The sequence below is a fragment of the Delphinus delphis genome, chromosome 4, assembly GCF_949987515.2.
Source record: "Delphinus delphis chromosome 4, mDelDel1.2, whole genome shotgun sequence".
In the NCBI taxonomy this organism is placed as follows: Eukaryota; Metazoa; Chordata; class Mammalia; order Artiodactyla; family Delphinidae; genus Delphinus; species Delphinus delphis.
In genome coordinates, this window is record NC_082686.1 from 42,483,706 (window position 1) to 42,510,529 (window position 26,824).

Below are 26,824 nucleotides of genomic sequence, written 5' to 3' on the forward strand. Positions count from 1 at the left end.
CAAACCCTTCCCGGGTCTGTGAAACTGCGCCTTTGGCCTCGCTGTGCCTGCGCGAGGAGCGCAATATTCCGCTCGCTGGTCGGCGCGGTTATTGGCCTTGGTTCTCGGACTGACCGCCCTTACCTCCCTCCCGGCCTCTCCTCCGGGCCCATCCTCGTCAGGGGCGTGTCGCAGCGACGGCGGCCCCCCAGACTCGGCCCAGGACAACTAGCGGCCCATCTTCGCTCCGGGCTCGGATGGGAGGTGGCGGGAGGAGCGGCCTGGGATGTTCAGTCTGATGGCCAACTGTTGCAGCTGGTTCAAGCGGTGGCGGGAGCCCGTCAGGTAGGCTGGAAACGGTTGGCCGGGTGTCTTCCTAGGGGAGGGGGACAGCTGCGCCCCAAGGGTAGGACGGGGCGTCGCCTGTCCTCTCTGCGCCTGGACGAGTCTCCCAGGCCGCAGGGGATGCTTTCCCTCCCAGTTTGATATATCCCCTCAGGGAGCGATAGGAGAACGTAGACTTAATGTTTAGTTGCAATTAAGTTCTCATCCGTAATGCTTATTATTGTTATAATTTAAATGGGTCCTAATTTCTTAAAAAGTTGTGGATTTTGTGTGTGTGTGTGTGTGTGTGGAAAAATTGTGTATATTTTTCCTCTGAAACTTTTGTAATGGGAATTTTTTTTTTTAATAGGGAAGAATGGAATATAGTTTTCATAACATCCACAAACCCCTTCCCAACACACACATTTTGTTTGAGAACTTGGACCTGAAATCTGGCTCCACTACTTAATAATTATATGACTTAACCACTTTTGGCCCCATCCTCCTCATATTGAATGAGAATGATAGTATTTATGCTTTAGGAGTTTTGTATTAAATGAGAATAACTGATGGAAAGTGTTCTTAACTGTAGTGTAGCTTCAATTTTTATATGAGATTAAGCACTTTAGTTGAAAGAGTCCACTTCTTGATGTTCCATTTTGAATGCTAGATGTATTAATATTTAGAGCCTGTTACTTGTTATTCATTCATTTGCTGAGAAAATACCATGTGCCAGGCACTATGCTAGGAAGAAGTCAGTGAAAATGGTGCTTTTAAAATTGAGCTGCTGAACCAATAAAGAAGCCTTAAGTTCGTTGGTCTTTATAAATAATGTAGATTTTTTATAATTCTACTTTAGAATTAGGCCAAGGGTAAATTATAGCAAAAGTTTTGGGTTTTTCAATCATTAGCATTTCAAATAAGTATTTGCCATAAGGGTGAACTATCCTTTAAAGAATGGCTCTGAAAAGTTACACTTATAAGGAAAACTATATGCCTATATTTGGAAATTTGCTTTAAATGAAACTTTTGAATTCTTCTCCCATCATTAACTCTTAAATGGATGTGAATCTTTTAGATATAAGTGATGTGATCAACTTTTAAGAGTCAAAGATGTGTTTGGGTGTGTAGACTCTGATTTAATTTGTTTTAATCATGTTCTGGTCTGATTGCCCAGTCTCTACTAAGATGGGAGGGTTATTCATAATAGATGGCCCTTTATGTTTTTCTCTATGTCTGGTTTTTAAAAAATATATTTTTTATATTTTAAAAAATATATTTTTATTTTTGTAAGAGAGCACAGTAGTAGCATGTGTCCTTTTAACTAAAAACACTCAAAAACTTTGCGCTCCAAAGGGATTTTCAATTTAATTTATCATTCTTTGTGTTTGCTTCTCCCAGTAGCTATAGTATAATAGTCTCTGGGGTGATTAAAGAAAAGACAGAGTTCAGAGAACAGAGGATGTATTGATTTCCAAGTAGAACAGATAACTGGATTTGATTAATACAGCAGAATTGAAATTTAACCCTATAACTCAGTTTATTTTCTTCTTTAATAAGTAGTAGCATCAAGATCTGAGCTGTCCAATAGGGTAGTGACTAGTTGCATGTGGCTGTTGAGCATTTGAAATGTGGCTAGTCAGAATTGAGATGCTGTAAGTGTATAATACAAAGTGGATTTTGAAGATTTAATATGCAGAAGGGAAAAAGGTAAATTATCAGTCTTTTCTTCAGTTTGATTACATGTTGAAATGATAACTTTTGCATATACTGGATTAAATAAAATATAATATGTACTTTATTTTCACCTTTTATTTTCATTTTTTAACAGGCAGTTACTAGAAAATTTAAACTGGAAAATTTTAACTTATATGTGTGGCTTGCAGTGTATTTTTATTGGACCTCACTGATCTAGATCATGGCATAATATGAAGGACATGGGTAAAATCTCTCAATGTTGGATAGAGCTAACTGTCAAAAGACTTAAAAACAAATTGGGTTACACCTATCTTTTAAGTACCTTTGTTCAATGCCTGGTTCATAATAGTGGCTGAATAATATTTGCATAATATTTTATGTAGTTTGATTACTCTTTAGCAAATCCTTAAGTAAATATTAAGGAAGTAGTCCATTTACTGGAATAAATAAGAGGTGAGGAAGCTGATTTAAAAAAATATATCAAATTTTGTGCGCTTAGGTATTTCTGTATTTTTTAAGTTTTAGGCTGTGCTGTTCCTTATTGAGATTCCTCTTCATGTTTTTATACATATATATGCATATATATTTTTTGGCTGTATTGGGTTTTTGTTGTGCGCGGGCTTTCTCTAGTTGCGGCGAGCAGGGGCTACTCTTCTTTGCAGTGTGTGGGCTTCTCATTGCTGTGGCTTCTCTTGTTGCGGAGCACATGCTCTAGGCACGCGGGCTGCAGTAGTTGCAGCACGTGGGCCCGGTAGTTGCAGCACGCGGGCCCTAGGGCGCGTGGGCTTCATTAGTTGTGACTCACGGGCTCTAGAGCACAGGCTCAGTAGTTGTGGTGCATGGGCTTACTTGCTCCGTGACATGTGGGATCTTCCCTGACCAGGGATTGAACCCATGTCCCCTGCACTGGCAGGTGGATTCTTAACCACTGCGCCACCAGGGAAGTCCCCCACGTTTATATTTTATGAAGATATGTTTGTAAGTGTGAGAAGTGAGTGTGTGTAAGAGAGAAGATGATCATTATTAATACACTATGTTCTGAGATTACTTTGCTGACTTAACTACTGTATACTGCACCCTTTGGATTTACCCACCTGTTCTCACTTAGATCCTCTCCCAACGAGCATATTATTCTAGAGACTGGGATCAGGGATTAGATGGCATGTTCAGAACGTGTGATAGGGACAAGGCAGGAGTCAGAGGTCAAGAGTTAAAAGTACCAGTCTAGGTCAGGAGTCAGACCAGGATGCTAGGGAATTCAGGAACACTGTATCTGCTATTGTTAACCACCAGACAGAACCTAACGTAGGCTCTGCAGCTATGTAAAATTAACCTTGAATAGACTAAAAGCTATACTCACAGATAAGTGGCTTGCTCCTGTAGAAGCAGTGCACTGTAGTGTTTTTTTTTTTAACTTTTTATTTTGAGATCATAATACAGTGATCAAAGCTAAGGGATTAACTTTGGTACTGTACTATTAACTAAATTATAGATTTTATTCTGAGTTCACTCGTTTTAACATCTAATGCTTTTTTTCTCCCTGTCCAGGATCTAATCAAGGATTCCACATTGCTTTGTTGTGTCTCTGTTCTCTCTCAATCTATAATAGTTCTGTAGTTTTTCCTTGTCTTTCATAACCTTGAGACTTTGAAGAGTACCTGTCAATTGTTTTGTAGAATACCCCTTACAAAGATGTTGCTGCATAAATGGGTAAAGGAAATACCATGGAGGTGAAATGTCCTTTTCAGTACATCATATCAAGGGGTACATGATTTTTTTTTTTTTTTTTTTTTTTTTTTTTTTTTTTTGTGGTATGCGGGCCTCTCACTGTTGTGGCCTCTCCCGTTGCGGAGCACAGGCTCCGGACGCGCAGGCTCACCGGCCATGGCTCTCGGGCCCAGCCGCTCTGCGGCATGTGGGATCCTCCCAGACCGGGACACGAACCCATGTCCCCTGCATCGGCAGGCGGAACCTCAACCACCTGCGCCACCAGGGAAGCCCCGGGTACATGATTTTGATATCTCTTATTACTGCTGCTGTTAACCTTGGTCACTTGGTTATTGTGATGTCTGCCAGATTTCTCAATATAGTGTTTTGAGTCAAACAGATTTGCATCTGAATCTTAGGAGTTTTGGCACTTTCCCCCCAGTCAAGTGTGGATAATTTTTGTTTTACAACATTTTGAGAAAGAAAATGTATGCCAGTACTTGATGCTTTGCACACAGTAGTTACTCAGTAAATAATACCCCTGATCTTAGGAGATAAGTGCTGATTAGTAGGTTACCTTCTTCAATTCATTTTATACTTATCAGTATAGATAACCTTCCTTTGCTCTCTTTCTGTTAGTGGAAGAAGGGTTCCTTTTTCTTTCCAAGTCTAATTCTTACACCTGTGCACTTAATTCCATTTCTTCCCATTTCCTGGGAACTTTAGGGGTTCAGTATTCAGTCAGAGATCACAGAAAGAACTTCTGGGATACAAGAATAAACCTACACTTTTATCCAAAAATTTATTGTCCAATTTTATCATCAAAAATACAAAATCTCTCTCTCTTCTGTCTTCAGAGCTTCGCTTCTGTTCTTCCTTTAGTACGTAAACATGCTCAAGCCTCTCTTACCTAAAAAATCAACCAAATTAAATGTTTCTTAATGCTGCTGTAACAAATTGCTATCAACTTAGTGACTTAAACAAGTTTATTATCCTACAGTTCTGAGATCAGAAGTCTAAAATGGGTCAGCAGGATTGCTTGCATACTTTCTGGAGGGTCTAGGGGAGAATCTGTTTTTCTTGCCTTTTCCAGCAAAGAAAGAGACTGCCTGCATTCTTCGCTTGTGACCCCCTTCCTCCATCTTCAAAGCCAACATCATAACGTCTTATCATAATGTCTTCTCTCGTCTGTGCTCTCCTGCTTCCTTTTTATAAGGAAGGACTCTTGTAATTACATCGGGCCTACCTGGATATTCCAAGATAAGCTCCCCATCCAAGATCCTTTAGCTTTATCACATCTACAAAGTTCCTTTTGCCACGTAAGAAAACATAGTCACGGGCTTGGGAATTAGGATGTGGACATCTTTGGGAGGTTGTTATTCTGTGTCTACCATCCTAAACAACCCTGTCCCTGCAGCCATTACCCTTCCTCCTTCCCTTTACTCCACACTTAACAATTGGCAATGTATGAGTGGTACCTTCTCAGCTTCCTCCCCTCTCAAGCATTCCTTAACTTCCTGCAGTAGAAGGCTTTCACCCAGACCCTTCAGTTTTTCTTGCTACACCAGATGCTGCCTGGTTATTAAATCCAATGGATGCTTTTCAATCTTTTGGCATCAGTTGACACTTAAGGTCACTCTCTTCTTGGAATTCTCTTATTTCTTTTTCCTGAACTAAAAATTTTTTCACCTTTCCGCCTCTTTCCTTTTCTATCTCTTTTTGCCACTTAGCCTTTCTTCATCTGACTCCCAAGTTTGCTTCAGGTTCTGTCTTCAACTCTCTTTTCTTCTTCTACATATTCTCCCATTATGGTCAGTCGCACCATATAGAGAGACTTCAGCTACCACCTCAACATTGACTCTCAAGTCCATATTTCCAACACAAAGACTCATCCACCACTTAAGACTTACATATCCAGTTACCACAGAATCTTCAATCCGAACACATCCAAAACTGAATTTACATCTTCTCTCATGCCGAATTGCTTCTGCCTTCCTTTTACCCACATCAGAAGCCAAGAGGAATCCTGCACGCCTCTTTGTGCTTTGTTATCTCAAATCATCAAATCCTTTGGTTTATACCTACTTAATACGATTTGTGTGTCTTGCACTCTTTCAGCCTTTGCATACCCACTGCTCCATTTTAGATAAGGTTTCCATTATTTCTCTCCCAGATCTCTTTGACAGACTTTCCACTGTTCCCCTCTGATTGATGCTCCATACTGTCAATGATCTTTTTAGTATGCAGCTGATTTTAAACCTTAAGTCTTTCCTAATTGCCTTCAGGATAACATGCAAACATTACTTACAGAATACTTGCAATTTGACCTGAGCCTGGCTATATGGACTCATCATAAGCCATTCTTTTTCTTCCTGTCATTCCAGATTTGGGGTATTTAAGTTCTCTAGTCCCTCCATTCCTCCCTGAATGCCCTTCTCTCTTTTGACTGTTCCTAATCATACTTAAATCTCACTTGGGAGATTCTCTCCTTCAGGAAACTCTTTGAATTCCAGCCTAGATTCTTTACCTTGCATTGTGTTTGCTTATTAGCCTCTTGTATTGGTCTCTACTTACCATGTATTGTAATGGTTATTCAGTTTGCCTAGTCATACAGGATGTCTTGTGGACAGGAGCTGCTGTTATTTAAAAACATTTAATAAAATAGATAACTAATAAGAGCATGCTGTATAAAAAAATAAAATTCAAAAAAATTAAAACATTTAAAAGTAATGTATATTTATTGTTATTTAAAGGTAATGCATGTTTATTGTAGAACATTGAAAGCACAGTTAAGCAGAAAGGGGCAAATTTAAGTTAACTCACAATCTCATCCACCAGAGATTACCATTTTTTGTATTTTGGTGTAGAATCTCTTACATACATGTAAATTTTTTTAAACAATAATGAGAAAATCAAGTGCTATTTCATAGCTTTTTATTTATTTATTTTGCCTTAATGTATAATTAACATCATTTTACATCATTACATATTTTCGTTCAACATATTTTTAATAGCAGCAGAGTAATGTGTTGAATAGATTCACCAAAGTGTTCTTAATTATTCCCGTTATTAAATATTTAGGATGTTTAAATTTTTTTTTACTGTTATCAACAATGCCTTGGTGAGCATCCTTATATAAGTGTCTTTGGAAATGGAATTCTAGATCAAATGATATGAAAAAGTTTAAGGTGTGTGATATATATTGCCAAATTGCTCTTCAGAAAGGCTTCTTGTTTTTTTAAACCAATTTCCACTCCTACCAGCAGTGTTAAGAGAGTGCTTTTTTCCTCAAAAAATAGGAGCCATCACTTTTTCATTTTTTCCAGGTTATGGGGGAAATGTTATCTGCTTTTATTTTCTATTTTCTTGATTACTGGTAAGGTTAAAAGTTTTTTCCCGGGCTTCTCTGGTGGCGCAGTGGTTGAGAGTCTGCCTGCTAATGCAGGGGACACGGGTTCGAGCTCTAGTCTGGGAGGATCCCACATGCCGCGGAGCAACTAGGCCCGTGAGCCACAACTACCGAGCCTGCGTGTCTGGAGCCTGTGCTCCGCAACGGGAGGCTGCGATAGTGAGAGGCCCGCGCACCGCGATGAAGAGTGGCCCTCGCTCACCGCAACTGGGGAAAGCCCTCGCACAGAAACGAAGACCCAACACAGCAAAAATAAATAAAAATAAATTAATAAACTCCTACCCCCAACATCAAAAAAAAATTTTTTTTTTCCCTTAGACATTTGTATTTCTTCTTTTGAGAATTTCCCAGTGATTCCCTTTGCTGTTTTTCTATTGGCACAGGTCCATTTTCTTATTGATTTTTCTAAAAGAGTTGTTAAGTGTTTATACTAGTAACGCTTTCACTCTAGTATGTGTTGCAGATATTTTTCTTTCTTTTGTTACGTTTTTAAATTTTTTGATGGTTTTTGAAGCATAAACATTAAATTTTTTTAATTCAAATATATCATTCTTTCAGTGTAATATTTAGGAAGTTCATCACCACTCCAAGATTATATTCACCTATACTTTTTTTTCTAGTACTTTTATGTTTTAATTTTTAACATTTGAATCTCCGTTGAAATTTATTTTGTGTATAGGGAGCAGCCTTCATCCAGGGCACGGAACACAAGGTCTGTCAAGTCATGGTTCTCAGTAAATATCTGGACCTGTCAGCAGGTCCTCACCCTTACATATTATCATTTACATACTCAGAATTCTGATTATTTATACCAAGTAGCATCTAGTTGATGAAATGGTAATATAACATAGGATAGAATATATGAGTTTAAAGATGATTTCCAAGATTCTAGCAAGGGTTGGAAGGAGAATTTTGGAAAGGGTGTAATTTTACCTGGGTCTTGAAGAAATTTGTGCTTCCTGTGCTTTCCAGGAGCATGATTTCAGGAATAGCCCACCTAGAGAGGCAGAAAATTAACATCAATTTAAAGGAACTAATTTTGGCAGCAAGAATTATGTAGTATAATTTAAAATAGTAAAAACATATTTTTACCAGTATTTAAAGAACAAGAAAAATATAGTAAGTACTCATGTGCTCACTACCTAGGTTTTACAAATATTAACCTTTGGTCATCACATTTCAGTTTTTTTCTGAAGAAATGGATAGATCCTTGAAGCTCCCTGCACCCTATTTGTCTCACACCATCCCTTCCCTGAGGTAACGACTAGCTAAAACTAGTTTCTTACCCATCTGTGTTTTTCCTTGTCACAATTCAGCCTACCAACGCTTTAATTCAAGTTTATTAGTAGATTGTTATTCACTGTGGCCAAGTCTAAAAGAAGAGGCTCACATGTCACAGTAAGCAATGTGGATTGGTGCTTTCTGTGTATCAGTATGGTATCTGGTAAAACATGCCATGATGTGGTATGTTATCTCTGCTAGGAATTTTTTCAGTGGGGGAACAGCACCCTATTAGCCATCTTTCTTGGTCTAAGTAAATATAACTGTAAATCCTAGACTATTTATAGAAATTGCTGGTTCTTAATTTCTTAATTAAGCTGTACATACAGATTAGCAAGGATTATCTGATGTGCCATGGGCAGAACTGGAATATCTTACACTTCTTTTTATCCCCTTACAGCTTGTTGTTTATTCATAGTAAGAATCTCAGAATTTTAGGAAAGGGCTCTAGAGATATTTTGATTCTACCCCTTTATATTTTATTTTAGTTTTCAATTAAAAAATAGTCTTTATTTTTAGATCAGTTTTAGGTTTACAGAAAAACTCAGCAGAAAGTGCAGAGAGCTCCCATATACCTCCCTCCACCTAGTTTCCACTATTATTAACATCTTTCATTAGTGGGGTACATTTGTTACAATTGATGAACATAGTGATATATCATTAGCTAAAGTTCATAGTTTACATTATCCCTTTATATTTTAGAAATGAACAAACATACTAAGAATTTCACTTGATCAGGACTTCAAAGCTAGCATATAACCCCAAGGTTTGCCCTCTTTTTAGTGCTTCATAAATTTATTTACTTATTTGGTTGCACCAGGTCTTAGTGGTGGCAGGCGGGCTCCTTAGTTGTGGCACGTGAACTCTTAGTTGCGGCATGCATGTGGGATCTAGTTCCCTGACCAGAGATCAAACCTGGGCCCCCTGCATTGGGAGCACAGAGTCTTATCCACTGCGCCACCAGGGCAGTCCCGGTGCTTCATAAATTTAGAGAGTTATTTTGATGCAGTATTATCCTGGACTCTACAATCTGAATTAAAATGTCAGAAAATAGTGCATTTGTATAATAAAATCACACCATAAATGTTTTCGGTAAAACTTTTTCATTGTATTAATTTTTTTTGTGGTAAGTTTTTTGTTTTCTCACACATATATCATAAAACAGTATTCCCAAGTCCCTTTTCATATGTATTTGTTATTTGTTAAATTGTTCCATGTAGTTTTAAATATTTTAAGTAATAAATATTAATTTTGATGTGTTAAATTTTGCTTCATAGTGTTTCAGTGAAGTGTTTTATTTTAACTTGCATAACATTTTTGAAGTTAGAAATAGCTTTAATTTAATTATCTCATTTGAAGTATTGTCTTCCTTAGTTGACAGATGAGGAAGTTTAGAGTTGTAAATGTTCAAAAGATTGTAATAATGTCTTTCAGAAAAGATTCAGAATACAAATGTTTTCTGAGTCTAAGTTCAAAATGCTAATATTATGTGGCTTATATTTTAGACATATTAATTTCTGTATCTGTTATATAAAAAGGGACCCTGAGATAAAATATGTAAAACAGTCTTTGGCTCTCTTAATCAATCCCTACTTTTTTTTTTAACTCAGAATTATTTTAGTTTTAAAAATATTTCTCACTGTTAATTATTACCTTGAAACCATAAGCATGTAAATTTATTCAGAAAACTTCAGTCAGTTTGATGTAAGAAAATAGGTAATTTTAATAACATTCTCTAATATTGAACTGTTACTTTGATGTGAAGATTTATATAAATTAAATCCATTATAGTATGTTCTCAGCTTAAAGTTATATATTTTAATTTTACTTAGTGTTTACTTAGTAAATGGGGGATCAGAAAGTATGTTTCTATTGTTTCATTCAGTAAAGATGCATGATGTATGCTCAGCACATTTGATCCTGGGGCTGCAGAGTTAAGACAAGTTCTAGTTGAGAAGACTGTATGAAAAGTTGCATGAAAAAGTTAAGGTTTATTTGCTGTGTTAACATGCATGGTCAAGAAGGACTGGGGGAAACCCCAGCCTTAAAGGCTTGCTGGGGAGTGGCAGAAGAAGAGGCTGCAGAGTTTGGATTTGATTCTGTTTAAGGATTTTAAACAGAAAAATGCCATTGTTAGATTTTCATTAACATCATGGTTAGGTTTTATTAACAACATGCAATTCATAACCTTAGTAATCTACCTATTACTAGATAATCTACCTTCTCTTAGCTCAAGGAAGTAGGTTATGATTGTGATAGACTGAAATGTGGGGAAAAAATTCCAAAATATTTTGATGAAAATGAGCCAGACTACCTGGCTATCTGGTTTGTATCTGTGTGTGTGTGTGTGTGTGTGTGTGTGTGTGTGTGTGTGTATAAATGTGAGTAAATTTTACAATAAACGAGATGGTTCAAGTTGCCATTTAAAATAATAATTATTATTTTTACAAACCATTGTTTTTAAACTTCCCATGGAAACTGCTGTTAACTAATTTTTATTAGCACTGTAACCTTGGGTAACTTGTATCTGCTCTACTTGCAGGGACAGCATGAAGATAAATGATAGGGTAAAATAGCTTTGAACTATCAAGACAGGCCATATAAATTCAAAGCGTTGGTATTGCAGGGTTTGGGAAAAGCTGAGAGCATTTATTTCTGAGGTACTTAATTTGTGGCAATTACCAAAAAGATACTTTTATTTTACAAAACTTTGTAGTATTTGATATTGTTCATCTCTTAACCCTTCTGGAAACTTTTCCCATCGCTGCCATTTCTTTGGTGTCATTTCTTTCTGGCTACAATTTTAAGGGTTTCTTCAAAGGTTCTTGGGGTTCTGTGTCCCCTGTCCCCTGGCTCTTCTTCCTTCTGTGCTCTTTCATCTGTTCTTATAGTTTTAACTACCACGTATATGTCTCATAATCCCAGTCCAGGTCTCTCCTCCAGCTTCAGACTTCAGTGTGAGACAAGCACTACTGTCAACATGTGCAAAACTGAACCCATTAATCCTCCTCTATAATCTGGTCCCTGCCCATCTCGCTGGTCTCATTTGTAGACTCCCTGTCTTGAATTTTATTCTGTAATAAGAACAGCTATAGGTTGAGCACTTACTGTGTGCCACAAGCATTGTGCACCTTACTTGCATGTCTTATGTAATTTCACCACATCCCTATGGGATGGATATTTTTATTATCCCATTTTACTGATGAAATTCTGAGAAGTTAAATAATGTGTCCCAGGTCATATAGCTTGGAAATGGCAATTTTGGGATTTGAACACAGCCTGCTCTAACACCAAGTTTGTGGCTATCTATCAGAGTACCCATAATCCCTATATGTTACTTGTTACTAGTGGAAACATACTGTACATCTTACAACAGAGTCCTTCCATGTCAGCCTTTCTAGTTTGGTATATAATTCAAGACTCAGGGATAACTGTAATAAGAGCTAAGTGATCACTTTCAACTTCTGGAAAGGTCACATTATTACCTATATTATGATACTGGTTCCTTAAGTAGAAGTATATCGGGTTCCTTTTAGACTCAATACACAGCTGTATTGAGTTGTGATTGTGTATGAATGTAACAAGCATGTTCTCCTTTTGCTTAAGGCTGCTTTCCTGAGATGTGCTCTTAATGCCTGGGTTCAGCAACTCAGCACCCTGCCAGTTCTTACCTCCTTGGTGTGGTGTCTTCTCAGGCAGTGTTCTTAGTCTGGAACGTCTTCATCCTTCCTCCTATTTTCACCTTCCCCTTGCTCGGCAAACTTCTACATTTTAAGAACTTAGCTGAGGCATCATCACCTTGTGTAAGAAGCTTCCCAGACCTTCTCCTGTATCTCTAGGCTGAATAAAGTCTTCTTGCTCTGTATTCCTTTAGCGTCTTGTATATATCGATAAGCATTTTAAACTGTCATAGTGTCATAATGTACAAATATTTGTTTACATTTTAGTCATTCTCATTAGATGATGAGCACTCTGGGATAGAAATGATGTCTCAGGCATTTTTGTGTCCATAGTACTCAAATGCCTTATGTACTTTTATTGAATTACTGCCTGACCAAATGACTAAATGATTGCTTTTATTGCTAGTGTCAACTTTCTAGACACTATAAACCTAATAACACTGTTTATTATTTTTTCAATTGAAGGACTAGTGTATTTGATCAATAATCATAAGACTAAAAAACATAGTTTTTTATTTCTCTGTTGTTACATAGCATCACAGCCAAACTGTTCCCAATCAGTGATAATTTATCTTATTTTAAAAAGTTATAATGACATGTACATTTTAAAATGTGTTAGATTGCATATATTCAGTGGTTAAAGAGTTCCACAGAATTTTGAGTGTTAGGTGATCGTTAGCCTTTTAAACCCATTCTATTCTGAAAGTATAAATTTAATGCTTTGTTATCAGGCATTGCAGTAATTCATGCTGTGATTTCATTTGTACTGCTAATGTTATGTTTTTTCATTAAGGCTTTAATTACCTCAAATATTTAATTAAAGCTGTGTTTTCAAGCTTTGGCATAATGATCTTAAAGATTAACTGTGTACTTGCAAGTGTAGTCAAAATAAAAATAGAAATCCAGAGAGACTTATTTCTTGCCAGTCTCAGCATGATTATAATTTTCCAAAGTGATTTTCATGTTTGAAGAACTTTTTTTTGTTTGAACCTAATATTCTGTTTTAAAAAAAGAAAGCTTTTAAGGTAAAATCTAACATTTTTCCTTGATAGCTGCTTTAAGAGTAATGTTTCAAAGTGTGTAAAAGTAATTATTTGGACAGTGATTTTTTTTTTTTTTTAAACTGAAATCTTGACAAGAATGGAGCTGGGGAAACATAAAATGCTACCTTTGTAGTAGAGAATGAAGGGCCATTTTCCTTAAAAAGGTATATTTGAGATTTTTTTACTCCGGCTCATAAGGGATGGGAAAAGGATCCATGATGTTCCTAGGAACTGCTGACCCAGTTGATATATGTTTGTAGTATGGTCTCCTGTGACTTCTAGAATAGGCATGGTCAGCTGCTATCTCTTCCTGTGCCTGCCTGTGCTTTCCCTTTACAACAGTCATCACACATAAATCTCTAATGCCTCTTTTCTTTCCAGGCTCTAAAGTTTATGATGGCTAGGGATTGTGGATGTTTGTTTGGTACTGTGTAATCGGTGCCTAATCAATAGTTACAGAATAAGTGATGCAAACACGCAGAAAATGGGGATTTGTTCCCCAAAAGTAATTGTTTTGGTCATGGTGATGTTTGAAGCACTGTAGATCTTGAAATAAATTGTTAAAGAGCAATTGAATTAGCTTTACTATTATGGTCTAATTCATTATATATCTAGTAACTTCAGTTATCCAAAATATTGTTTAAATGCTATACAATCCATCTTTTTTGGATAGTCATTTATTATATTTTATTTAAGAAATTATTTTGTACTTAAATTTTGTTCTTTGATGTTTGGAAGTTATGAATTCTTCAAACAAAATAGTAGAGTTATACTCCACATATCTCAAAGCTTCCATGAGAAGTAAACATATTTTTCAAAGTTGATAATACAGGTAAAACTTTCCCGTGGATAGAAGTACCCAGACCTCACATTCTACCTCAGATCCGTAATTCATAATCTGCTGTGTGCCTCTTTGGCATTTCCACTGACCCCACCACTGACTGACTGGGAATGGGGTGTGGGGATGCTACTGATTGTGACTTACCACTGACTCGGGCAGAGACGTACTTTCGTTTATTCTTCATGGTGGATGTAGGGATGGTTGAAGCATTTACAAAAGACTAAGGCTCCTGGATAACAAAGGAAATTAACATGAAGAGTAAATTAATTTCACTTACAAAAACCAAAGTCCTCACCATGGCCTACAAGGCCCTACATTATCTGGCCTCTGATGCGTTTCTGACTTCCTGTCCTTCTTCCCTGCTCCTGTCTCACTGGGTTTTACCACACTGGCTTCCTTGCCTTTGCCCCAGCTGTACTCTCTTGCCCCAGATATTTGCATAAGTAACTCCCTCCTTCAAGGCCTTACTCAGACTTTACCTTCTTTCTCAGTGAGGCCTGCCCTGATCACCTTATGTAACTACAATCCATATCCTGCTCTACTTTATTCTTTTTTCTGTAGTACCTAATCACCTCTAACGTATGATATAACCTATAATTTACTTATTTCTTATATGTATTATATTGTTTGTCTCCTGTAACTAAAATGTAAGTTTAATAAGAGAAGGGTTTCTCTATCAGTTTCTGTTTTTCATTGTTGTTGTTGTTATTTAAATAAACAAGTGTATCTCAGGTACCTAGAACACTGGTGTATGGTATACAGAAGATGGTCAGTAACTGTTTGTTTAATAAAGAAGTCCAGATCCAAGAAAGCCAGGCCTAGACAGATGAAAAAACACCCTTTCTTGCCATCTAAGTTCTGTTTTTTAACCCTTCTTGGAATGATTGCCAGTGAAGAATGACTGTACTTGGTAGAAACCCTGACTCTACCCCATGGGAATGTGGCCCAGTTATGCTGTGGCTTTCTCTCTATATTCCCAAAGTGGTGTTAATAGATGGTCTCATCATTTATACTAAGCAGTAGTTAAGCCTGGAACAGAAATGAGCTTTAGTGGTGGAGTGAATCGCTGAGATAATAGGACCAGTATAGTAGGTTTGTTCCTTTACAACCTGCCCCAGGTTTGAGAAGTTCGTAGGAGTTAAGTGAATTAGGTTTTGGTTCTGACTGTAACCAATTCATTGTCTTATCTTATGACTCTGGACTTATGTTTCTTCAATAGTAAAATTGAACTAGATTGTATTTTTTTTCTAACTCTGTGAAGTTTAGCTATATCATCAGAAACATTTTAAGCTTTATAATTTAGGAACCCTCTTTCAAAATATGTTAGCGCTTAGGTTAATAATCATGTTACTATACTATGTTTAAGATTTATACTTGGTAAGGTGCTGCATATATAAAAACAGTTGCGCATACTAGTAGTGTCAAGAACCTAACAATCATTCTTTTCTTATGTAATTTCACAAGAAAAAACAAATTTGTGCTAATCCTTAGACTTCAGTTAACTAGAAAATTGAGTCTTTAGACATGATAGATAACTCATGCTAGGATCTATCTCCCTCCTTGCTTTCTCTCTTCTTTCCCTTATTTCTTCTCTATCCTTCAGGTTATCTACTGTACAGTTTCCCCTTTTTTTTTTTTTTTTTTTTTTGCTTAGAGAACAAAAGGATGACACTTTACAGGTATTTTTCAAGAATTTTGCTTTTTCAATATATATTTTATTCATCATTGTACCCCCTAGCATCCAGCAGATTGTCTTGTACATATAGAGGCTCCTTAAGTGTTGCTTGGATGAATGAATTTGCTTTTATTTTTACCTCAATACTTAATTGACTCAAAGTGATTTTTTAATTTTTATTGTTTTAAGAAAGGTGACTCTTGTGATGGTGGGACTTGATAATGCTGGTAAAACGGCAACAGCAAAGGGAATCCAAGGAGGTAAGCTGAAAAAATTTATTATTAAATTACTCTGATTTATTTATTTAAATTGCTTTATTACATATTCATTGGGTACATATACTGTGTACTCTATTACTTTATATTCTTAGTATACTTGAGGCTAATGTGGTGAATAGACTCTGGCTTAATAGTACCAGCCTGTTATGTTTCAGATTTGAATGAATGCAGAGGCTCCTCGAGGTTTTTGATCAGCTAAGAGGGATCGCAGCTGTCTTCTAGCCAGTAGGAAGGAAAAAGTAAAAAAAGGACATGCCCCTGCCTTTAAGGATCCCTATCTTCTACTTACATTTTCTTGGCCAGAATTTAGTCACAGGGCTACAACTAAATGAAAGCGAAGTAGAAATACAGTTAGCCAGCACAGTTCTCTTTGCATTTTTTGATTTTTTTTCAACATGATGTGTAATTTTTACAGTTACATTAAAGATACATTAAAGGGTTTTATGTCATTTATATTACATCTCATTGGATGTATTTATTTAGTCTTAATTTAATGCTTTGTAACTACAATATAGAGGTACTATACTAGTGAGTTTGTTGTGTACCCAGAAGATGTAGCACGAGCCAGGCATCTTGAGGGTATGAATTGGGAGAAAACCTAACATATATTTGTTCCTGAAAATGGATTTTGCAACTAGATATCATGCATGACGGATAGGGAGCTTTTATTTATGGAAATTCATGAAAAAAAATTGACACCTTGAAAAATTTGCTGTTGGAGAAAAACATTTTGTCACCCCCAATTAGTTGCAAACTATATATTATTGTTTGAGGAGGCTTCTAAAGCCTTTTTGTACCCCTCATGCTGTCACCTAGGTTATATCCTTGCAAAGCACTCACTGTCACCATCTAAACCAAGGGTTTGCAAACCTCTTCTGTAAAGATCCATATAGTAAATATTTTAGACTTTGAGAGTCATATGGTCCCTTTCCCAGCTACATAGCTCTGACATAGTAGTGCAGAAGTAGCCATAGAAAATATGTAAACAAATGAGCATGGCCATGTTCCAATGAAACTTTATTTATAGACCCTAAAATTTGATGTGTTATGAAACATTATCCTTGGGTTTTTTTTGGAAATTATTTTAAAATGTAAAACACATGCTTAGCTTGAGGGCCATGTGAAAACAGGTGGCCAGCCAGATTTGGCCTGCAGGCCATGAAACCTTATCTAAACGTTTTCTCTTTCATCCCTTCAAAGCCTTATGTTCAAGGGAGCAGGATCCAGGAATGTGCTAATCAGACTGTCTAATTATTTGTGTGTACTTAGAACAAACTCTTTCGATCAGGCCTTCTTCTGAATTCCACCTCCATTAGTTTCTTTTTCTGAGTTTAGAAAATGTTCAAAGTGTCACATCATGAACAAAAAGTCAAAGCTGCCTTCAACTTTGAGCTCCCCTCTGGCTCTGTTTTTGTTTTTCATTTCGTATTTACTCTTCAGCCTACTCCAGTGACTGATTTCTTACCATTTTTCTTTTTTAAAGATTCCAGTTATATAGAACGACTTGAAGTTTTTCAAATTGAGCCTTTTGATACCTTTGTGATTTTGTTTATGCTGTTCCCACTTGCCTTATTAAAGGGAATATCAACTTATCCTTAAAGACATTATCTACTTATCTCTAAATATGCTTGTTTGTCGTATAGTCTCCTTCTTTATGAAGTTTCTTATGATCTCCTGCTGCCCTCACCCCTTACCACCACCGTCAGTACAATTGACCACATCCTCTGTTTATGTCTACTCTTATCTGTATCTACTTGTATAGCTACTTAATTGCCCCTCTTTTTATGTATTACTCTACCTCTCCAGACTATAAATTCCCCAAGGGCAGTTTTACTTATTTTGGTGTCCCAGTTCAGGCCATGCCTTAGTAGGCAGTCTTCCTAAAACATTTCTCCCATGGCTTCTCTTAGCTTATTTCTGTTTTGTTTTTTATTAAAATTAAAAAAAAAAATTTATTGTATATTTCCTCCTTTCATTTGAGATAATCTTCCTCTCCTACTGTGTTGCCGTTGTCTGTGTTCAATATAATATAATTTTATTATAGCTTCCTAATCTAAGAGTACTTTCCCTATCTTGAGGTTCACTTCCTTCAATCAGCTTCTCTTCTTCATGGCTGTCAAAGTGATTGCATTAATAGGATATAGGTTCAGTTGTGCTAACAAATAAGCCTAAAATAACAGTGGTTTAATAAAATAGTTTATTTCTCTCTCATATTACAGCACAGGGAAAAGTAGTCTAGGGCTGGCATAGCAGCTCTCTGGTATTAGAGACTCAAGTTCCTTTTCCTATTTGCTTTGCCATTCCTAGTGTTCTCCCTTGCCTACCTGGTCCAAGGTGTCTCACTACTACATGTGCATTTCAGCTGGAAGGAAGAAGTAAAGGACAAAGGGAGGCTATCCTTCTCTTTTTTTAAAGTATGTGAACCAGAAGCCACCACATCATTGCAGTTCATAGGCCATTAGCTAGAACCCGTGGTGTTCCAGAGCTGGTTGCTACTTGCTATTATTGGCTCATATTAGGCAACGAGAGCCAGTTAGGCACCTCTCCTCCAAACTCTATGTTCAGGTGCCTCATATTGGTAATTTGAAATAGTCCACAGCGGGATTATTTACACCATGACAATTGGAAAACACTATCAGAGTTCCACAGCCTCCAAAGCCAGTTAAACATTTAACAGTATACCACCAGCACATTATCTAGAACCTGTTCTCATGGCCACCCCTAGCTGCCATAGAGACTGGGGATTGCATTCTTTATCCTGAACAGCCATGTGCTCAGCTAAAAAATCCAGGATTCTCTGACTTTCCAGTATTATTTCCTAATAGTTCTAAGGAACTGTTGTTATTTTGGGTGGGAAAATTCTTTGTGTAAATTGGTCCCTAGCATTGTTGACATTAACACATCTTTATTATATCGTAGTTATTTGTTTATGTATATATTTCTTCTTTTTCCATCTATATAAGTGCTCTATAAGATCAGAAAATATTAATAAATTTTATTAATCTTTGTATATCTAGGACCTTGCATAGTACTTAGCATATAACGTAAGCTCAATAAATAGTTATTGATTATATATTTTCATTTTATCTTGAACTTTCTAGGCATTGTCTTAACATATATGCTTTACTGAAATCCTCAGGATTAGGGACCATATGTGTTTGAACGCCTGGTTCTTGTATGATGCCTGATTTATAACAGGCCCTCAATAAATGATTACAAGCATGGTTGGATGGGTAAATATATGGAAGAATGGACATAACGATAGCAGCTTCAGCTGTCCTAGCAGTCTGGTGTTGTAGTATTGAGCAGTTATATGCTTTGTACTGAGTGCTAAGGATACAAAGATAGTTACCAGCTATTGGGAAGGTATAGGCTATTGTGGAGACCAGCAAGAACACAGAATATTACAATAGATGGTGTAGGTGATACTGAAAGTAGGAAGGAATCATCAGAGAACGATTTACAGAAAAGGTCGTAACCTGAACATTTAGTCTTGAGCCTTGAAACACAGAATCATGAGTAGAAGCCAGAGGAAAGAATAGAGAAATTGGGGAGGGTGTTCCATGTATCAAAAGAAACAGGCTTTTAAAGTCCTGAATACCTGAATTTGAGTCCTGGCTCTGTCTACCATGTAACCTTGAAAAAATTACTTAATATGAATTGGTTTCCTGGGAATAGTGCCATCATTTTATCTGTACTTACATTGTTCCCCTGCTTGGAATTTTATTCTCCCTTCTTTGTTATAATTTTTTTGTCTTTTAAGACTTTACTCCTATTTCATTTCCTCTCTGAAGGCTTTCTAGGCCATGACTCACTTCTAGCTCCTCTTTACCCTTTTTCTCTTGAATGCCCTCCATCTTAGTTTGGGCTGCTATAATAGAATACCATAGACTTAGTGGTTTAAACAACAGGTATTTCTCACAGTTCTGGAGGCTAGGAGCTGCAGTCAGGGTGCCAGTATGGTCGGGTACTTAGTGAGGGCCCTCTTCTTGGTTTACAGACAGCCATCTTCTCGCTTGTATCCTTATGTGGTGGAAAGAGAGAGAGGAAACAAGCTCTCTTATGTCTCTTCTTATAAGGGCACTAATTCCATCATGGGGGCTCCATCCTTGTGACCTCATCTAAACCTAATTACCTCCCAAAGGCCCTACCTCCAAATACCATCACATTGGGGATTAGGGTTTCAACAGATGAGTTTTGCCAGGGACATAAAAGTGCAGTTCATAATACCTTCACACTGTGCTCTCCAGTCTTGTTTGTAGAACATATAGGTTCTTGTGTTATTCCCATTAATGGGAATAACACAGTTCTCTCTGAATTGTACTGGATATTCTTTGAGGACAGCAACCCTTTTTTATTCATCTTTGCATTCTAATGCCTAACAAAGTCCTGGTACTGAGTAGGTATTCTGTATGTGTTATTTCCCTTATCCCTTCCTCAGGATAGTTGATTTATTTTCACTGATAATTTCCTGGGGGTACCTTTCAAATCATACTCAAAGACAGCTGCCTATTTTAACTGTGAAGCCAGTTCTGGCCTAGACTAGATCCACATTTTTAAATGTCTAGTTTAATTCTGTTTTTGGAATATATGGCTGCTTATATTGCTTCTAAACTTGCCTTTTTCTCCTTCTAGATAAGGCAGGTCTTTTAAAAATTTGACTTGTGATGTCTATTAACTTTCTAGAGAGCTGTGTAAACTGCATTAAGATGCTTGCTGAAAGGGAATGGTACATTGCAAGTCTGTTTCTCTGTCACACCTAAGCCTAACAGCAAATGCCTCTCAAATTTATCTTTTTTTTTTTTTTTTTTTGCGGTACGTGGGCCTCTCACTGTTGTGGCCTCTCCCGTTGTGGAGCACAGGCTCCGGACGCGCAGGCTCAATGGCCATGGCTCATGGGCCCAGCCACTCCGCGGCATGTGGGATCTTCCCGGACTGGGGCACAAACCCGTGTCCCCTGCATCAGCAGGCGGACTCTCAACCACTGCGCCACCAGGGAAGCCCTCAAATTTATCTTTGTAACAGCAAATGTTTTGCTGAATGTGGGAATGATAAGACCCTCTAAACCAGTGTTGTTCAGTAGAGCTATTGCAATGACGGACATGTTCTATATTGGCTCTGTCCAGTAGGGTGGGCCACCAGCCACATGTGACTTTTGAGCACTTGAAATACAGCTTGAACAACTGAGGAGCTGAATTATTTTATTTAAGTTTAATTGATTTAAGTTTTAAAAGCCTCATGTAGTTTGGTGGCCACTGTATTGACCGTGCAGCTGTAAACAAAGTACAGTGGAGTAATATTTGTTGTGAATTCTAGCGATGAAGAGAGAATGGAAGAGACAGACATGAAGTTTGAACTCTTCTCTGTAACCACTGAGTCACTTGGTTCTGTTAATCTTTCATGAGTTCTCTCTTGCCATTCTTCTATTTTTATTTTCATACCTCTCCAAAAAGTGGCTATCACTCTCATTTTCAGTCCGTTTAGAGACTTTTGCAAAGATGAATCTGAAGAAAGACTACTTAAGTCACCTTAATTATGTTATTGGTCTGCTAAAATACCTTCCGTGGCTCCCAATTCTCTATCTTAAGAACCCTCTTCATTGTACATTCAGACTTAAGGGTTTGCTCCAACTACAGTGTTCAACTTGTGCGTGCATCTTGCTTTTACCATTTCTATTACTTAGGTCACTCATCTGACTGTCTAAATCCTACTGAGCTTTAAGGCTTAGGTCCCAGCTCCTAGTTCAAGTCTTGAACCTTAGTGATCTTTTTAATCTCTTACTGTCATTACCTCTCTGGCAGTTATAATTGTATACATCCTGTACCTTCTTCTTTGTGCTGTCATATGCAGAAGTCCAAAGAAATTCAATTATAAATTTATGAGAATATTCTGTATTCTATTCTTGTAGAAGAAAATAAAATCTACTCTTTGTATTTGTAAGCTGTCCTTAAAAGTCTCTTTATTGCAATTATAGATTTAATTCAGTTAATTAAAAAAGAAAGGTCCTATACTCTTCATAGCTTCTCCCATTATTTGGTTGTTCTAGACTATTCTCTAAATGTTTAGTTTTTCTTTATAACTCCACAGAGGTTGTAATGGTCCTTGGGCATGGCTGTGGTGTTGAAGGTTGAAATTTTTATTGTTTGTAACTTGGGGAGTCAGTGGCCTTAAAGGCAAGAGTTCATTTGTTTATTTATTCTACAGATCCTTATTAAGTACCCGTTATATGGTGGGCATTAGTTTAGGAACTGGGGTTATATCAATAAAAACAAACAAGCAAACAAAAAAAAACAGACAGAAATTCCTATCTGCAAGGAGTGTAGATTCTAGTTGGATATTTTATAGTATCTACCTTTCCCCCAAACCAATGTGCTTAGATGTAACGCTTATTGTGTAAGCAAATAATAAACATTCTATTTAGTACTAGAGTATGATGAATAACACATTTATGTCATTTAAGTTGTGAAGTTAAATTAGTGTTATTAATTTAAGGTCTAAAGATTCTTTCTTTTATATCATTTGAAACAGAGTATCCTGAAGATGTAGCACCTACCGTTGGATTTTCCAAAATTGACCTTAGACAAGGAAAGTTTGAAGTCACCATCTTTGACTTGGGAGGTGGAAAAAGAATTCGGGGAATCTGGAAGAATTACTATGCTGAATCTTATGGAGTAATATTTGTTGTGGATTCGAGTGATGAAGAGAGAATGGAAGAGACAAAAGAGACAATGTCAGAAGTGATAAGACATCCTAGGATATCGGGAAAGCCTATATTGGTGTAAGTAATGTTGGTGTCATTGTAAACGTAGAGACAGCAGCATTAAGTCATTAAATTTACCTAAGTTACAAAATACTGAATAAGCTAAATTGTCACACCCTCGTATGATAAAATGTATGTAATTTACTGGGAGTTGTTAATATACCAAGGCCTTATTATAATGCTATCTGTAGAGGTTAAGCACAGAGGCTATGTAATGAAGAAATCTTATAATTAGATCTCCTGGGTTTTCAAATGTAAACTCTTTGTTTTATTTGATCATTTACTTTTGTCAGATTTTGAAAATGGTCTATTAACAAGGTTCTAAAATGTTTTTCAATTTATTTTCCTTTTTTAATAACTTACTTATGTTTTGCCTCTGTCCTTTTTTTCTTGAAGAGTATTCTTGTTTGAAAGTTTAGATGGTTTATTCTTTTAATGCCATGTTGATTTCTCAGTTTTTACTACTATATTTCAGAACTGAACATGTGGTCTGTGCCATTATCAACTTAGTTGTATGCTTAGCATCATTTTGTCCATCTGCCTAAACATTTAAAAAAAATTAAGTGACAAAGGACTTTTGCACTACCCGCCCTCATAGCATTTCTGCATAGTAAACACCAGATGGTGCTATAACTTTGAGACATAGTAAAGTGAAAGTAGTTTAAATTGCTCTTAAAATTGGAGTAAGTGGAATGTGTGTTTTGCCTTCTTGTCCCTTTTCCCTCGTTCTTGTGTTTCAGTACTAACGATTAAAAAAAACCCCAAGCAACCTATCACATGGTTAACTGAGAAATTGTAAGACAGAGTTCCTCAGTGGTCCTCAGTAATAAATGAACATTTTTAAATGAGGCAGTTTGGAAGCTCTGATTACAAAAAGTAAAACTTTATTGTATCATTTATTGTTAAGCTTATACTGTTTAATTTTTATACATTTAACTAATTAAAGAAGTTATTTGATATATATATAATTAATTCTCACCTTTATTGAATATGAAATAGATTTTAATAGATATGTATACAAAGAGTAAACTTTGTTGAACCCATAGACTAAATTAGTCTCTATCAATGTTTAAGCATAGAACCAGTGACTTCTAAAGCAAAAAGTATTAATGACTGATGTTCATTTGTAAAATAATTGAGTGTGCTTTTTTTAACCCAATAGTTATTTATTTAATTTATTCTTTTATTCATGTATTCTCTCATGCATTTATTCATTCATACATGTACTAATTCGACAAATATTTATTGAACATCCACTGTGTGCTAGACATTGTTCTGGTGATAGGGATACCTTTGGGAACAAAAACAATAAAACTCCATGTATGATCTCAGGAACTTACATTCTAGGGGGTGACACACAATAAATGTAATAAATAAATTGTACATTAGGTGATAAGTATATTGAAAACAAAGCAGGGAAAAGAAGATCAGGAATCCTATGGTGGTGGTGGTGACAGGGGCATGTTACTCTTAAAATTAGGATAATCATACTAGGTCATATTGAGAACATGACACTGGAGGTAAGAGAGTCAGTCATGCAGATAGATGTATGTGGCAAAGCGCTGAGGCAGAGGCATGCAGTTTGTGTCTGCAGTGTTTACTGAATAATCCAATGTCAGCAAGATATCTGCTTTCAGTTCTGTCACATCTCTCAGCTAGTGTATTTCCAGAATTGGAAAAAAAAAAAACAACTCACAACTATGATGATTGCTCACCATTATAATTTCATAGTCAGTGCGATCTCACAAAGACATGGGAATTAATTAGGGATCAATAATATGTTTATGAAATATGGAATGGTTTGCCATTTGATGAGTTTTTCTCAAAGGAGTTTTACAACCATAGAATTTTTATTAATAAAGGTAAACTTTTTGAGATGTGTGTGCTTCAGAAATATACAAAATTTACTAAAAAGTAAATATTCTCTTTTTTTTTTTTTGGCCACACTGCACGGCATGTAGGATCCTAGTTCCCCAACCAGAGATCGAACTCACGCCCCCTGCGTTGGGAGCGCAGGGTCCCAAGCACTGGACTGTCAGGGAAGTCCCAAAAAGTAATATTCTTAATAAATTTAGAAGATGTAGGAAAGAATGAGGTTAAAAAAAAAATGATTGACCTATCATGCAGAGCCAACCACTGCTATCATTTTGATGAGTTTCCTGTGCATATTTTTGTAAAACATGTAACGTATGCAGTGTTCATATAATACATAAAATTTTCTATCCCACTCTTTTTTCTGTTTATAAATCCGTCTTGAATATCCACCCTAGTCCCATATTTGGAAGTTCTCCTGTTTACCTTTTTCTCTCTGACCTACAATTAATTTGTCTTTTTGATGTTACTATCTTAATATCGTTTGAGTCTCTTCACTCCTCTCTATTCCCTTTAATGTTACCTCCTTTCAGCCTTTCTTCACTTCTCCCTTGTGTTACTGATTAGTCTCCTAACCAGTCTCCCTGGTAGCAGTCTTGCCTATTCTCTAAGCTCTCCTCTACATTGCTAGCAGGAGCCCTTTTCTTTATTTGATATTTTTCAAATTACAAAATTGGTACATGCTTTAATAAGTGAAACAATGCAAGAATAGATAAAGTACTTGAGAGCTCTGTTTTAAATCCAAATTTGATCATTTTACTTTTCCTCTGCTCAGAGTCCTTCAGGTTGCCTCCATAGCTCCACACAGATAGGAAAGTCTGTGTTTTAACTGACCCTAGCACATAATAGGTATGGCATTGAAAAGTCCATTGGATAGTAAGTGGGAGGGGCGTCCAGTAGAGCCCTAGTAAGCTGAGTGCTAGGGTGTGGAGATGTAGGGGAGGCTACCTGAATTAGGAGGCTGGCTACAGTGCTCCTTGTTGCACATAGCTGCTTCCTTCCTGCCCACGGACATTTGGACCTCTCATCTGCGAAATTCTATAATGGCATCTAATTTCTTCCGATCACCACTTGTCTGTCTGAGCCTAAACTAGTTGATTTAGGACCTACAAAGCCTCTCAGAACTCACTTCAACCCCTTGATAATTTTCTCTTCCCACCCTCTAATAATGAGCAAACAGAGGACAACAACAGACCTCAGAAGATTCAGTCATTCAACAGAAGGAAAGAAACCTGAAGAATTATTATCTTGTCTGTAATCATGAAATTACAAATTGGTAGAGCAGGATTCATTCATGCTATGGGAAGCAGAGTAGATGACCACGATAGCAGGTCCTGGACACTCTAGCTCTGCCTGACCTGATTCTGCACAGCAGTCTGACAGCATGTGTCATTGCAAATGAAGCCTCAGTCACATTTCACTTTATGTCACAGATGTGAGGGTTCTCTTGAAAGGTCAGAGTCGTAGATCACTAGGCTTCGGTGTTTTATTAGCTCGGAATTTCTGTTTGGCAGTTCTCTAGTATTTACTGCTTAATCAGCATAATATTCCAGTCAAAATCTCTGAAATAAATGGTGAAAAGGTGAAAAAACATGGGTTTAGAGAGAAGACAGAGAATCTGAAACCTGGATTCTAAAAGTTGTGTATTTGTTTATGACCCTGACAAGTCACTTTACTTCTTTGGACTCAGTGGTTAAATGACTCTTCTTTAATAAAAGTAACTGTAAAATATAGTAATTCTGGGATTGTATTCAGCTGTGTATTATAATGTGGACCTTAGTATAGTCTATGCCAAGAATCCATTTTGGTAAAGAGGTAAAAGTGATTTGTATTCCTTCTAAAGAAAGTAAAAATGGATGCCATGCAAATATTTGGTCTGTTATCATGCTGAGTTGTTTATTTACCTAGAATAGAAAGTCTTTTTTCTCTCATATCTACTGTAGGTTAACTTGAACCTCTACTCTGATTAATTAAGGTATGAATTATATTACCTACCCTCACATTCCCCCCACCACATACATACTCTTGCTTTAACCATTTATAATTTAATTATTTATTAAAATCTCTAATACTAGATAGTCTTGACAGATAAAGAAGACCTTTCCAAGAGAAAAAGTAAACAACTTTTGCAGTGGTATAAGTAGCACTGAAATCAGTAGTAATTTCAAAATTTAAGCTCAACATCCACCGTAGAAATTTTCCATTAATAGTACAAGGTACTATTTGTTGATTCCTTGTGGAAAGGGCTGAGCTAGGAGGTATTTTAAACATCTTAAG

At 36.7% G+C, this 26,824-nt stretch overlaps 2 protein-coding genes across 4 annotated transcripts in view; one reads left to right on the forward strand and one right to left on the reverse strand.

Moving 5' to 3' along the window:
* ARL13B (ARF like GTPase 13B) overlaps nt 1-26,824 on the forward strand; it is a 76,186-nt gene continuing 49,362 nt past the window's right edge. For both annotated transcript variants that reach the window (XM_060010494.1, XM_060010495.1), the window contains exons 1-3: nt 1-324; nt 15,827-15,897; nt 22,444-22,693. In XM_060010494.1, coding sequence (XP_059866477.1) covers nt 266-324; nt 15,827-15,897; nt 22,444-22,693 — 380 coding nt within the window. In that variant the 5' untranslated portion in view covers nt 1-265. The remainder of the gene's footprint in view (nt 325-15,826; nt 15,898-22,443; nt 22,694-26,824) is intronic.
* STX19 (syntaxin 19) overlaps nt 6,334-26,824 on the reverse strand; it is a 41,180-nt gene continuing 20,689 nt past the window's right edge. The window contains exons 4-6 of one of the 2 annotated variants that reach the window (XR_009519230.1): nt 14,107-14,191; nt 8,051-8,114; nt 6,334-6,344 (exon numbers count right to left, since the gene is read on the reverse strand). The gene's annotated coding sequence lies outside the window, so the exon portion shown is untranslated. Of the gene's footprint in view, nt 6,345-8,050; nt 8,115-14,106; nt 14,192-23,246; nt 26,110-26,824 lie in introns of those variants that run through there. The other variant, XR_009519229.1, reaches the window with a different exon arrangement.